Source organism: Rhineura floridana, chromosome 6, assembly GCF_030035675.1.
Source record: "Rhineura floridana isolate rRhiFlo1 chromosome 6, rRhiFlo1.hap2, whole genome shotgun sequence".
NCBI classification, from domain to species: domain Eukaryota; kingdom Metazoa; phylum Chordata; class Lepidosauria; order Squamata; family Rhineuridae; genus Rhineura; species Rhineura floridana.
Genome location: NC_084485.1, coordinates 73,291,769 through 73,306,840, shown reverse-complemented (window position 1 = coordinate 73,306,840; position 15,072 = coordinate 73,291,769). Strand labels below are relative to the sequence as shown.

The 15,072-nt window shown below is 45.2% G+C and overlaps 1 protein-coding gene across 12 annotated transcripts in view; it reads right to left on the bottom strand.

The window, feature by feature from the left end:
* Nucleotides 1–15,072, bottom strand: part of GRM4 (glutamate metabotropic receptor 4) — a 603,968-nt gene that overhangs the window by 388,050 nt on the left and 200,846 nt on the right. For 10 of the 12 annotated variants that reach the window (XM_061632388.1, XM_061632386.1, XM_061632382.1 and 7 more), the window contains one exon: nucleotides 7,718–8,697. In XM_061632388.1, coding sequence (XP_061488372.1) covers nucleotides 7,718–8,248 — 531 coding nt within the window. In that variant the 5' untranslated portion in view covers nucleotides 8,249–8,697. Of the gene's footprint in view, nucleotides 1–4,152; nucleotides 4,227–7,369; nucleotides 7,435–7,717; nucleotides 8,698–15,072 lie in introns of those variants that run through there. The other 2 variants (XM_061632391.1, XM_061632392.1) reach the window with 2 other exon arrangements.

The window sequence follows — 15,072 nt, the reverse complement described above, 5'->3', positions numbered from 1 at the left end:
CATTTTCATAACCATCTTGATTAAAAATTACGTACATTTTTTTGCAAATAAAAAAATAGCGAAGTGAATCAGCAAGTGCAAAAGCAAGCGGGAACATAAAACGGGCAGATTGGGAATGAAAGATGGACTATCGGAATACAAGCAGATCAGAACTAGGCAGCGAACCCCGTCCCTAGTTGGATGTGCTTTACATGTATGGTGTGGGTCTCAAATTAGCACTCCATTCTGCTCAATCCAGCACTGGATTCATACCAGTGTTGAATTCCCCACTTGGAATGAGCTGGAACACAGCACTAAAACTAGTCTAACACTAGATTTCCTAGAATGCAATGAATGGGGAGACTGCCTCTTTGGCACGATCCTTTACAACTGCTAGGCAGGCAGCAGCTGGTCACACCAAAAGAGAGAAGCACATAAGATCAGTATATCTACCACAACGTCTTCAGACTGTACTTCCTGTTTCCTTATATTCCTTGCATATGTGCTCTGTATGTGTGTTTTTTTTTCCAAAAAGAGAGAGAGAAACATGGTAATAAGCTGATTTGATTCAATTGCATTAACATTATACAGCCACAAGAGTAGCTGTATACTATAGCCAGCATGGATTTTTCACATTCCGCAATGTTAAATGGAAAATACCCCCGCATGCCATTCTGATGCTTCCCATAAGCTCATTTCAAAACAAAACCTTACAAAACTTATAGTCCTGAACTCAGAAACGCTTGCTTAACAACCCTCTCAATTTTCATGGCGATACACAAAACAGTCAGAGAGAATCGAGAGTTCAAAGTCTAAAGAGAGAGAGAGAAACTTCAGAGTCCTTTTGGACTTTTTTCTCTGAGAGTTCTCATAATCTGTTGAAATTCATTAAAAATCAGCCATGTTCACAGAGTACCTGTAATCCTAATACTGACCTTGCCCCATACTCTGACCTTCATCTACTGCAGTTTAAAAGTTAAAAAATGCCTGGTTGATTTTTAATTAATTTAAGAAATTTTGGCTGGAAGCCTATTATAACGCAGGGCCTGCTCAGTAAGGACCACCTGTCAGTGTTCTAAAAGCCTCACAGCTGCTGGGCTTGGATAATAAGAGGGCCACACCCACACCAGACTTGATTTCACTTGAGACAGTCATGGATTCCCTCAAAGAATCCTGGGAAGTGTAGTTTGTGAAGGGTGCTGAGAGGAGACTCCTATTTCCCTGAGAGAATGGTTAACAGTCAGCCACTCTGATTGAAGGTCTGTGAAAGGAACAGGGCATCTCCTAGCAACTCTCAGCACCCTTCACTAACTACACTTCCCAGGATTCTTTGAGAGAAGCCATGATTGGCTTTGAGCCATGACTTTGAGAGAAGCCATGATAAATTCTTTTAAATTGTTTTTAAAAGATGTGTTTTTAAATTTGTGTATTTGTTTTTAATGTTTTTAGTTATTGTAAACCACCCAGAGAGCTTCGGCTATGGGGCGGTGTATAAATACACTAAATAAATAGATAAATAAATAATGATTGTCCAAAGTGTAATAGAGGCCTGGTGTGGATGTGGCCAGGGACAGCTTTGTTTTAAATATGGGTGGGAGGTAGAGTTGCCAGGTTCAGGGCCTGAGACTGATCCTGTATCTTTAGGAGAAGAGAAAGTTAGCCAAGTGCAGGTGTTCTTGCAACATTGTAATGGGAAAAACCACAAGGTAGAATTCTCCCTTCCCCCTGCACAACATTTAAAGATACAGAAGACATCTTGGTTGCCAGGCCCAGCCTGGTCAGTTTTACCTATCCTAATCATGATTGCATAGGAGTACATCCGATTCAACTCAATAATCATACAAATGATCAGACCTACCTTTTCCATCCTTCCCCTTTCCTCTCCCTTTCTCCTCCCCTGCCCTCTTCCTTCTGCCTCCTCTCCTGTCCACTTCAGGCTTCCCTCCCCATGGTCAGTTTTACCTATCCTAAGCATGATTGCACAGGAGTAAATCCCACTGAACTCAATAAACATGCAAATGACCACATCTGTCCTTCTCCCTTCCCCCTCCTGCCTGCTCCCATCCCAGTCCTCCCCTCTGCCTTTCCACCCCTCCCTCCTCCCCCTCCTCCCTTCCCCATCCCCTGTGGTCAGTTTCATCTATCCTAAGCATGATTGTCGTGTGTGTGTGTGTGTGTAAATCCCACTTAACTCAATAATCATGCAAATGATCAATCCATTCTCAGCAAACTTGCACAGGATCCCATTTCCTACCTCCCGGATTAAAAAGCAAGGAAATTTACTAATACGCAAAAAACCTTGCAGTTTAAGAATGTACCTATAGCCCACAGATATTTCTACCAAACTTTAAAAAGCAGGGAAATTGGGCAGCTATAGTGAATGCACCAGGGGAGCAGGAGACCTGACCTCCTCTCTGAGATATTGTACTGCCCTACAAAGTTGTCAAAATGCAAACACAATTTGGGTTGGTCTTTCACAGTCCAATCCACTTACTGTGGAGCTTGGAAGAATTTGGTAACATGTGCCTCTGAGCATATGGTAAGTGGTGGCAACACCTGTAATCAGCCCAAAAAATAGAAAGAAGATATGTCCTGTGCTGATCTTGTTTTAGCCGGGAGGAAGCAATATTATTAAGACAGTTGATATAGTTGAGATGGTCACTTTAAATATGTCTGATTTACTTTGCAATTTTAGTGAAGTTTCCTATTGGAAATCATTTTCTTTTGCTTTTGTTTCTATGAATATGTGAAGTACAGCAACACTCTGCAAAATTTATACTAAAAAAACTCCAAACATAATTGTGGAATAACGGCACTGACTTCTGCAAAATAGTATCCAGTGGACCTCAGAAGTGTCTCAATTTGCACAAAATAAGACAGTGGAAGGTGAAATATATTCTAGCAAAATTCTAGATGTGCTGTATGTTTTTAATTTATCGTGAACACCTTGCCTTAAATAAAGTGGTTTAAACATAGCAGGCTGAAAACATGCATCCTCTTTTTTCCAACAGCTAGAGTCATTGCTGAAGTAGCAACATATTGTGATCAGTCTGATTTTACATCAAACTGCAGTTTCAGATTCAACTGTTAATGCACCCAAAATAAAAATAGAACATAACCTCCAATATAAAACACAAAAGGCTGTCTTCACCATCACATGACAATGACCAATAAAAAGGCTTTGAAATTAATAAAAATACATTTGACACACATTTCTAGGATGAATAAGGAGGGGGGAAATTTTCTGGTTTAGATTCTCTGTAGAAACATTAGTAACACAGGAAAGAAACAAAGTAAGAAGAACACCAACAAACATACAAAAATATAATTCTCCATCTTTGGAGATGGCAGGTGTTGCCACCACTCACCATATGCTCAGAGGCACATGTTACCAAATTCTTCCAAGCTCCACAGCAAGTGGATTGGACTGTGAAAGACCAACCCAAATTGTGTTTGCATTTTGACAACTTTGTAGGGCAGTACAATATCTCAGAGAGGAGGTCAGGTCTCCTGCTCCCCTGGTGCATTCACTATAGCTGCCCAATTTCCCTGCTTTTTAAAGTTTGGTAGAAATATCTGTGGGCTATAGGTACATTCTTAAACCGCAAGGTTTTTTGCATCTTAGTGAATTAATATTGTTATCATACCCCAGAACACTTGTTTCCAGGATTGCCTTGTCGGTCAATGGGATCCATCTGTAAACTGCAGAGAAGTGAAGAAAACTGCCCTTGCAATGGAGTGGGGGGGGAGGGGGCAGGGATTAGGCAGACCCTGCGCCAGAGAAAATAGGACAATGTATATTCAGTCACTTCACATGCCTCCAGCCTCAGTAGACCCAACATAAAGATTTCAAGCAAATAATAAAGTGTCATGCCTACAAAGCTCATGACACAATAAGCACATCAAAGGTATCAAAGGATTATTTATTGCTTTGCTAATTTTATTTCTAGTGATGGGAAGGCTGCACTTCCATACACATTTACTTGGGAGTAAATCCTATGGATATCAGTGGGACTTTCTTCCAGGTAGACATGCTTAGGATTACTCTGTTTGTAACAAAGAATACTTGCATTGTCATATGAGAATTAGAACAGTAAAGAGAAATGCAAATATTTTAATATTTATTCATCTGCCATTTTCAGAATACATGAAGAATATTAATTAAAACAATACCTTTGAAACAGCCTTTCAGCAAGACAGTTATAATCCACAGCATAGAAACTGATCAAGATTCCCATCACTGGAAGCTGGCAAAAGAGAAAAGCGATTGCCAGTTTTCCTGAACGGTCCTTAGAGCCGCTATATACAGAATAATTTTGCTCATTACAAAAGTTCATCCCTTTGAGGATGGAAAGTGGCAGCTTCTGACATTTGCAGCTACAGGAAAGTATTTGGGTGGCTTGTGAATGCACCTGAGCATTTGCCTGAGGCCTTTTGCGTAAAGTGCTGCTATAGAAAATGAGAAGTCCAGACATGTTTCATACAAATCCAGTTGGACCACAGAGACTTGAAACATTATACAAGACTGGGCCTGCATAGGCTGGGCACTGAATCGAGACCGAAAAAGGGGGACAAAAGATAACACAGCTTTGTGTAAACATCTGCATATGCTAATTTATATGTTTAGAGGCACATTTAGAAATAATTGCTATGATTTAAATAGAAATGCATCTCATCATAGCGGGGAAGGTTATGACCAATTGACTGTGTGCCTGCTCAGTCTGCTGTCCAGGTGCTCCCTTGTTGATAAGCAGCTTCAAGGTCATTACTCCCCCTTCTTTAAAACAGGTTTGGACCAAACAGCCCTTCAAATACAGAACACTTTCTAAGAGAGAACTGTCTCAGCAGTGGTGCATGATGGGGATGGAGTGGCAGCAGCAACCTCCCAGCCGTGCTGCATTCACCAGGACAGGGATGGGATAGAAGGGGGTGGTGGCAAGGTTGTGAAAGGTCTAGGAGCCCAGGTTGGCAGTTTCTGTGTCCTGCAAGGGCACTACTGCTGGTAGGATGGGGTGGTGGCAAGTTCAGGGAAGCGCTGGGTTGGTGTGTCAGTATCCTGCAGGTGTGCACACACCTGGGGGACACTAACACTGCCAACCTGGAGCTCCCTGACTTTGCCCCAATTCTGGTAAACATAGTACCACCACTGCTGGAAGGGCCCTGCTCCCACTCTGCCTGCTCACGTACAACTACCAGACTGCCTCCTATAAATTAGGAGACATGGCCACCCTATTCCTGCACCAGCAAGTCATTTGTAATGCTGACCTCTCTTATGTCCCAGAAAATACTGCTGTGTTATGACAAGTTATGGGATTCATATTCTCCCTTTTTTAAAGCTAACCGGAGCTACAAAGAGCCCTAATCTGGACTGGGGCCATGGTTTGTCTTCCCCCCAAATAAAAATCCTACCCTCAAAGTAGACTCTTCAGGGAAAGGACAGATTTTCAGCTGGAAAATGGGGGTGGGGTGTAAAGGCTTCATCTGTAGGTTCTGACAGATCCAGCATTGTCCCTGGAGATATATGGCACTCACAGGAATGCCATTCACTGGAAGAATAAAAAATGCATTTCTCATTCCATGGGTTAGGAAAAATGCTAGCAGCTGTGTCAGTCCACTAGAAAAATCCAAACCTAACAGTAGGTAAAATCTTTATCAGGACCAACCTCATCCTGAGCCTGAGAGGCACTGTTCCTCCAGACACACCAGCGTTGCTAAGAGGTTTGCAGGGGGACTGGATAAGGTGCCCTCTGGGAGAGCCATGCCACCTGCCTCCTCTCCCTGGCCACTCCATTGTTGCCCCACCTGGAGCCCAGAGGCATTGTGGAGGAATCAAGATGACAGGTGGCTATGGCCTTGGCTCCTACAGTGCTTCACAGCACACTGCAGCTTGCTGCAACCAACACCCCGCCATCTGCTGCCTGCTCTGGTACCGTTGCCCCCCTCAGGAGGGCAGTCTTTCCCCTAAAGTCCAGACCTAACAATGCCACTGATATATTTTAGATTGTTTTTAAATTGTTTTTAATATTGTATTTTAACATTGTTGTAACCCCCCCGGGACCTTTGGGTGAAGTGTGGGTAATAAATGATGATGATAATGGTGATACATATATGTACACACACACACACCATTCCAGTGACAAACCTGAAGAGCAGCTGCCTTAAGAAATTAGGTAGAACGGCAACCCCAATACAGATGAAGCACAGGAGAGGTAAGCAGGAATCTTGTGAACACAACGCCTAATTATCCACTGATCAGAGTAAAAGGTAGTACCATGTCTTTATAAACTGGGAGATCAGGCATTGAGACCACTATATCTACACCACAACCCATAGCCAAACTTCACAGACTTCTGTGTAATGTAGTAACTCATGGCTTTTGTTAAGCTAAAGCGGTAGTGGGGAACTTCAGGCCCAGGAGCTGAACACGGGCCTCTCTGTCCAGCTCTTGGGACTTTCCCCAGACCATACCCCTCACTGGCCCTGCTTCACATCCTCCTTGAGGCTAGAATGTGGCCTTGAACTCTGATGATGCCTCTTCCTTGCCTGAATGGAGGATAATGAGGGGTGGGTGTGTAGAAACTCACCTACTGTATACAAGGAAAAACTACATTCATTGCTCTGCCCACCATTGCCTTTGGCCCCACCCACCACTGGTATGTGGCCCTCAGAAAGTTGCCCAGAAGGGAATCTGGCCCCATCCCGTGTAATGTTAGCCAAATGCCACTTCCCCCCATTATATGTACGGCTACTGATGATACAGTACAGAAACCACAGCTTTACACTGGAATTAAAAAGATATCTGTGATGTCAAGTGTGCTGTCTTGACATAGTCCTGTTTCCCAAACATTCCACAAGCACTTTTTTCCCCTCTAGAACGAACACTGCCTGCCCCTCGTTCTCATGGTATGCTGAGGGGGTAGTCTTGCCGGTAACACTTTGCAAATCTGCATGGGAGTAATTTTTCAACAAATGTTGTATGGAAGGGTGCTGTTGTAAGTTGTGTGAACAATAAGTTGCTACCAAAGCAACTAGGAATTTTGGAATGCAAGGGACAAGAGAATTCTTCTGAATATTCTAGCACTGGAAGGTAACTCAGGCCAGAAGGACGGCCCTCACATGCCCTTAGAGCTAACTGCATCCCCCCAGGGTTGTAAATTACCACGTGCATTAGAAAAAGGTCTTCCCCCTCATGCTGGTTTATAAATGCTTTCGTGAAGCAAGTTTCTCATTCTCCAAACCCCCTCACCCTCCCACAGCAGCTTCTGGGATACACGCAACATGAATATTCCTCTCAGCTGTAAAATGAACCATATAATTCCCCTCACCCCCCCCCTCTCCATGCTGAGGAACGCCCTCCCAACAATATCTAACGGCAACAGAATCAGCTCACCACTTTCCCTCACACAAGTAGCAGATGCAATAGCAGGGTGGAGAAACCTTTGCTCAAAATATCAGGGTTGGAAGGGAAAGGAAGGGTCAGCCTCCCCAAGGGAGACAGGGAGCTCTTTAAACACCCACAGAGACACAGAAAGAAATTTTGTTCTCCTCCTTTTTCCCCACCGGGGAGCAAGAACTTAGCCTATATAATTATTGCAAAAACTGCTTTAATGTTTTTTCCACTTAACAGTTGCTCATGGTGATTTTAGCAGCTGCAGCAAGAAGGAAAGGATTGAATTGCAAATGATCCTGTGCAGTTGGAGTAGGAGGTGGAAAGAGAAAAGGCAGATCACACTCTTACCTTGAAGAGGCGCAAGATGTTGGCCACCATAATGGAGACAGAGCTGCCGGATGCTCCAATCACCCCAACCACACGCTCTGGCTTGGTGATGATCGGCGGCCCACCATTAACACAGCGCACCTCTGTGCTGTCCTTCTCAATTAGGGCCTGGACAAAGGTGAGGGACTGTTCCAAGGCATGAGTATCTCGAGAACAGGTGTCAAGGATGCGGGCCCCCAAGGTGATATTTGGGAGTAAGTCAGGATCATTGTTGATCCGGTCCAGAGCAAAAAGCATAGCCTCTAGGCGGTGAATCCCCTTCTCTTTCTTCAGCTCACCACAGGCCTTGCCCTCTGAGCCCCGACCATGGACAGGGAAGAGGCCACCTAGGGTGATATCCCCATCAAGGCGGATGGAGTTCATGTGGGGATGTCCTTGGCCTTTTGGTTTGGCTGAACTGGCTGGTTGATACCACCAGCCGCAGCAGATACTCAGGAGAAGACAGAAGAAGAGTTGCTCCATGCACAAAGATCCCCAGTTTTTCCCAATCATTGCCAAAGAACCCTTGAAACGTAACCCTTCCAGCCTAAAGACCCATGAAAGTCAGGGACTCTTGTCATCAAATTCCTTAGCTTTGATGGCTTGGAGACTGGCTCCACACTGGAGTCTTACAAAGGGAGGAAAGAACCCTTCAGAGGGCCAAGATTGAAAGTGAGAACTGATCAGTGGTCTTCTGAAGGGGACAAACCATGGTTCTCTTCCCTGTCACTCTTCTGTCAAGATTTCCAGTCTACTCCAGTATCCATTCCAAGGTAGGTGGTGAAGGAGGGAAAGACTGCTGAGTTTGGAGATGTTTACAAGGTCCCTTTTCCAGCCCTCTGGAGGATCGCTGCCAAGCATCTAAAGAAGGGCTCCAGGCTTTGAATAACTTCACATGAAGCAGCAGAGTGGAGAGGCAATATATATATCAATATATCCCTTTTGTTCCTTTCTCCGCAATCCTTGAAATGAAAAGAGAAAGAGAAAGAAAAATCAAATGGAAGCACTAAAAAAGACATCAGCTATTCAGATATATTTATCAGGGAGTCTGACAGAATGGTGTAAGTTATTGCACAAAAAGCTTCAGGATTCACTTGATCAATTTCATTGCTCTTGTTTCCTTATGCTTTAAGAGAGACAATGTTTGTACAAAAGCAACACACGGGGGGAGGGGGTTTGAAGATGCCTAAACTCTAGATCTCATTCATGAGTCTGAAGCAGGTTTGCACCACTGGGAGCTTGCTCCATTACATAGTGCACCTAGATCTATGAAACCCTGGTTTTTCCTTGGGGAAAAAGTATGAACATTTTACCTTATAGGTGCTTGTTAACCACCATATTTTAAAACAGAAAAGCAAGGAGAAAGGGGAAACATTTGCCTGCTTTATTGATTTCAGAAAAACTGTTCAACCCCATCTGGCAACCAAAACCGAACATCAAAATTAGCACAAAGTGGAACTCCAGGAAAAATACACAAACTCATTGAATCAATACAACCATCTAACAGATGCAGGGTAAGTCCGCCAGAGAAAATTGGTAAAGTAGTATTCTGTACTGGGCTGACTTGGTGTAGAGCACATTATGTACTACTCATCCTCAGGGCAGCTGAGTCTCACTGCCAATAAGTGAGGGATGTAGGTAAAATCGCCATTCATTGGCTATGTGGCTCAGCTGCTGTGAGCTTATTTGGATAGTTGAGAGGGCTTGTACTGAAAAGAATGTAGGGCTAGGAGGTAGTGTCACTTTCATTGTCATTGCATCAGATGCATTAATGTCTGGCACTGTCCGCATTATCCAGCTGCTAAAGCAGCGGAGTCTGGTCTCTTTGGGTAAATGGGAAACTGCCCCACCAACCTCAGTCTGCCCTTCCCCTCCACCTGCCTGCCTTCTTACATACAGCCACTCCAGGGGGTGGCACTGTCTCTCAGCTTCCTCCTCCTTAGTCTCATTGTTGCACTTGTAGATCTCAGCACAGAGGAGGACAGGGACAAAACTAGATTTAGTTGGTTCTGCCTGCCATTGGCTACAGCTGTAACTGTCATTGGCTCTGGCTCCACCTACTGTTGATCTCCCTGCCTTTCACCTTAGCCACCACTGTGCCAAACGAAAAAGTGCTTTCTCCCATATTGGCCTGCTTGTCTCCTTAGATCAACAAATGAGACCCTCCTAATGGTCCCTGCATTGGATGAGATACAAGGTGTGGGGGCCCAGGAAGGGACTTTTCAGTGGTGGCTTCGAATGTATGGATTCCCTCCCCACTGAGAAGTCTCTTGTCCCTTCACCTCATTCTTTAAGATAGCTAAGACTTCTGCCAAGCTTTTAGAAAAGGGTAGGATGCTTTTGATAAATCTGATGAGTTTCCCCTGTTGTGCTGTTCTTTTATGATGTTGCTCTTTTATGTTGTTGCAATTTTAATTTGCTGTAGTTTTTATTAAATTTGTACTTATTTTATATCTGTACACCACCATTTGATTGTTAGGTGAAGAGCTGTATATAAATATTCATATAAACAAACAAACCTAGGTGAAGAACAGATTTTTAAATAAATCCCCATTTGATGATAATGATGATTAAAATGAAGGCACTTTTTTAGCAACTGATATAACCCTCCCTCTCCTTCAAGGATCTTATTCAACATTGATCAACAGATATAACAAGACAGCACCTGGAGACAAAAGTATGGCTTTGCAACATCTTAGCCACATTTACGCCATTCATACATTCATTTATTCATTCATTATTAAATTTATATCCCACCCTTCCTCCCACTAGGAGCCAGGGCAGCACACAAAAAGACTAAAAACACTCTAAAACATCATAAAAACAAACTTTAAAAAATATTAAAACAAAGCACCTTTAAAAACATGTTAAAACATCTTTTAAAAAAACCTTTAAAAAATCTTAAAAAGCAATTCCAACACAGACGCAGACTTGGGGCTCATCCAAACGGAGCAGGATAATCCACGTTTTCCATATCCGGTTTGTCATCTGACAGTCCTCACTTTGCCCGTTTGTTCGCTGTTTCCCAATAAAAAAACGTTTTTTTTGCACCCACATACGCAGTGAGAGGACCCATACTTCTTCTCGCTTTTTCCCAGCTCCGCCCATAACACTCCCCCTATCAGCCAATTAGTCCGCAAAAATATGACGTATGCTCCTCTCCCCTTTGCAACAAAGCACAACAAGGCGCATGCGCTTGAACGTACGAGTGCAAAAGTTTGAATTTCCTGATGGTTTGGTAGTAGTGGCTGTAATGGAGTTCCTTGTCACTCACCACTCTGGAGCAGCGCTGGCCGGGGGGGTGTCTGTATGCTTTTCTACCTTTAATGTTTCTGGAGATACACATGATTGCAATTCCACTTATTTCTCCAGAACAGCAAGTAACGATGTGTCATGTCTAGGAAGGTAGACCACCAGTCTCTATGGTTGCGGGTGGCTGAGACGCTCTAGCAAACCACTTATATGCCAATAATTCCTGTGGGTTTTTTGCTTGTATTTGCGATATTTCACAAAAGCGACTGTATGCTTTTCAGCTCAGCTGGGCTGCTGAGAACCTGCAGGCTATGGTTGAAATTGACAAGACTCAAAGAGATTGGCAGAAAAGTGAAATTGACTAAGGGTGTGTGAGTGTCTGTAATCCAAGAGGAAAGCCTCTATTTCTCTTCTCCCCCCCTCTCCCTCGACTCTGGATGCCTGGAAGCAAAGACCAATACGTTCAAGAAGGGCATCTGATGCGGGGGGTGAGGGGTGGGAGGTGGAGGTTAGGCAAAGATAAATATTTTCTCCCTTGAAAAAGTTTACAAACAACCACAATTGCAGATCTCACCCTGAGCGGCTGCCCAGCTTGCAGGCTGGCTAAAAATTAACCGCTGTTGCTGCTTCTGCGCAAATGCACTTTTTTGCATCTGCGCAGTAGAAGTTGCAGGGGGGCCCCCAACACCACACTTGCTCTGATAGGTTCCTTTTTCCCGGGCTTTCCCTGGACATTTGCACACATGCACAACAGTGGAAATACGTGATTGGCTGAGAATGAGGGAAGGGATATGGGGAACTGCCCAAGAACCGCCCATCAAACGCCCACAGCTGTAAAGTCCGCAGTATTGCATCCGAGCGCCTGAAGGTACAGCAGATGATTCCCAGTTTAAAAAAGTAAATCGCATGATTTGCGGTATTGCAGGAGCACATTTAACTGCGCGAAAATGTGCAAAAGCGCACGGCATCATATGGACGACAAAAAAATAATGAAAACACAAAGCGATCATGTCACACATTTTACAGTCTCCTGGATGAGCCCTTGGATAAGGTCCCTACTTAAAAGGCTTGTTGAAAGAGGAAAATCTTCAGTAGGCACCAAAAAGATAACAGAGATAGTGCCTGTCTAATATTTAAGGGGAGGGAATTCCACAGGGTAGGTGCCACTACACTAAAGGTTCATTTCCTATGTTGTGCAGAAAGGACCTCCTGATAAGATGGTATCTGCAGGAGGCCCTCACTGGGTGTATAAGGGGTAAGATTAACTTTCAGGTATTCTGGTCCCAAGCTGTATAGGGCTTTGTACACCAAAACCAGCACACTGAACTCAGCCCGGTAGCTAATGGGCAGCCAATGCAATTCTTTCAGCAGTGGAGTGACATGTTGGCAATACCCTGCCCCAGTGAGCAGTTGTACCACCACATTTGCACCAGCTGCAGCTTCCAGACCAACCTCAACAGCAGCCCCACATAGAGCACATTACAGTAGTCGAGCCTGGAAGTTACCAGTGCATGGACAACAGTGGTCAGGCTATCCCAGTCCAGAAACAACCACAGCTGTCTTACCAGCCAAGGCTGGTAGAAGGCACTCCTAGCCACTAAGGTCACTTGGGCCTCCAGTGACCAAGATGGATCCAGGAGCATCCCCAGACTATGAACATCCTCTTTCAGAGTACAACCCCATCCAAAGCAGGCAACTGACCAAATATCTGAACTCGGGAACCACCAACCAACACCACCTTCATCTTGACTCAGTTTATTGGTCCTCATCCATCCCACCACAGTCCAGCAGCAGTCCAGGGCTTGCACAGCCTCTCACAACTCAGATGTTACAGAGAAATGGAGCTGGGTATCATCAGTGTACTGCTGGCACCTCACCCCAAATCTCCTGATGACTGCTTCCAAGGGCTTCATGTAGATGTTAAACAGCATCGGGGACAAGATGGTACCCTGCGGCACCCCACAGCACAACTGCCAGGGGACCGAAAGACAATCACCCAGTGCTATTCTCTGAAAACGACCCTGGAGTTAGGATGGGAACCACTGTAATACAGTGCCTCCAGTACCTATCTCACCACATCAGCCCAGCAGGATACCATGGTGAATGGTATCAAAAGCCACCAAGAGATCAAGTAAGAATAACAGGGTCGCACTCCCCATCCTTCTCCCAATAAAGGTCATCCATCAGGGCAACCAAGGCCAATTCAGTCCCATAACCAGGCCTGAACCCAGATTGGAATGGGTTAAGACAATCTGTTCATCCAAGAGTAATTGCAATTGCTGTGCTACAACCCTTTCAATTACCTTCCCTAAAAAGGGAGTATTTGTGACCGGGCGGTAGTTGTCACAAACCAATGGGTGGGCTTTCTCAGGAGCGGTTGGATCACCTCCTCTTTCAGGGCAGCTGGAATGATGCCCTCCCGCAATGACACATTGACCACACCCTGAATCTATTCTTTCAACCCCCCTCAGCAAGCTTTAATAAGGCAAGAAGGGCAAGGGTCGAGAGGGCACTTTGCCGGCTAAATCGTTGCAAGCTCCTTGTCCACGTCATCAGACTGCATCAACTGAAACCATTCCCAAGACATTGCAGCAGACGTTGCACTGGACACCTCACTGGGGACTACAGTAGATGTGGATGGGGCATCAAGATTGCTACGGAGGCAAGCAACTTTACCCTCAAAGTGCCTTGCAAGCAATTCACAGTCGGCCTCCGCAGAGTTTAAACTCCATTTCCTGGAGTTGATGTCAACAGACCCCCTGATGATATGGAAAAGCTCCACTGGCTGACTACTTGACGATGCAATGGTGGCAGAGAAGTGGGCCTTCTTCGCCACCCTCACCGCCGCACAGTAGGCATGGTTATGATATTTTACTCGTGCCCAATCAATCTCTCAGCACGTCTTTCACTATTTGTGCTCCAGCCATCATTTAGCTTGTTTCATTGCCCTTAGTTCACTGGTGTACCAAGGTGCAAACCGGGCTCCATAATGCCGGAGGGCACTCAGGGGCAACCATGTTAAGAGCCCAATGCATCTCGTTGTTCCACAACTTGACAAGGGCTTCAACAGGGTCACCTGCTCTATCTTCTGGGAACTCCCCAGAGCATTCAGGAATCCAGTGGATTCCATTAGTCTCTGGGGGTGGACCATTTTAATCTGTCCACCATCCCTGCATGGGAGGATCAGAGCCATAAGTCTAAACTTCACCAGAAAGTGGTCTGAGCATGACAGTGGGGTGACATCCAACCAGATCACCCCTTCCTCCATCTGGAGCAAAAACCAAGTCAAGGGTGTGCCCTGCCCTATGCATCGGGCTCGTAACAACTTGAGACAGTCCCATGGTCATCATGAAGGCCATGAAGGCCTGAGCTGGAACACTAGAGGCACCCTCAGCATGGACATTGAAATCACCCAGTTCTGGGCTCCTCCAATGCCAGAGCTGAGACAACCTCTGCCATCTGTCAGAGAAGCTGCCAGGCAGCAGGATGGAGGTACACTAGTAGCAACCCTAGTTTATTGGCCCGACACCAGATGCCCTCACAGCCAGCTCCAAACCAGACTGGTTTTCTGGTGACAGAGATGGAAGTTCTGTACACCACAGCAACTCCTCCCCCCACCCCTGCAGCCTGTGCTGGTGTCGCACCAAGTATCCAGGTGGGCAAAGCTGGGTCAGATCAACTCCTCCCAGCTCACCCACCCAGGTCTCAGTAAAGCACACCAAATTGGCACTCTCATCCACAATCAAATCATGGTTGAGTATGATCTTATTGTGTACTGATCTGGCGTTAAACAGCAGCACACACAGGCCAGTGGGATGAGCAATGAGGAACCCATCCATGGGAGTAGTGGGAATGAGGAACAAGGCATAGCTAGCCTTGCCTTCACCTTCTAAAGTATCTCACCACCTCCCCATGGCTATACCTCCCTCTGCCCATGATCAATGAGATTTGGGGTGGCATCCCCCATGTTCCTCCTTACTAAGACTCCTCCTAAACACCTTATACAGCCACAACAAGAGCCCGCCCACAAAACCTACCTGAACCAGTTATCCCAGTAGGCCTCAGAGAATTGGGAACCGTCAAAC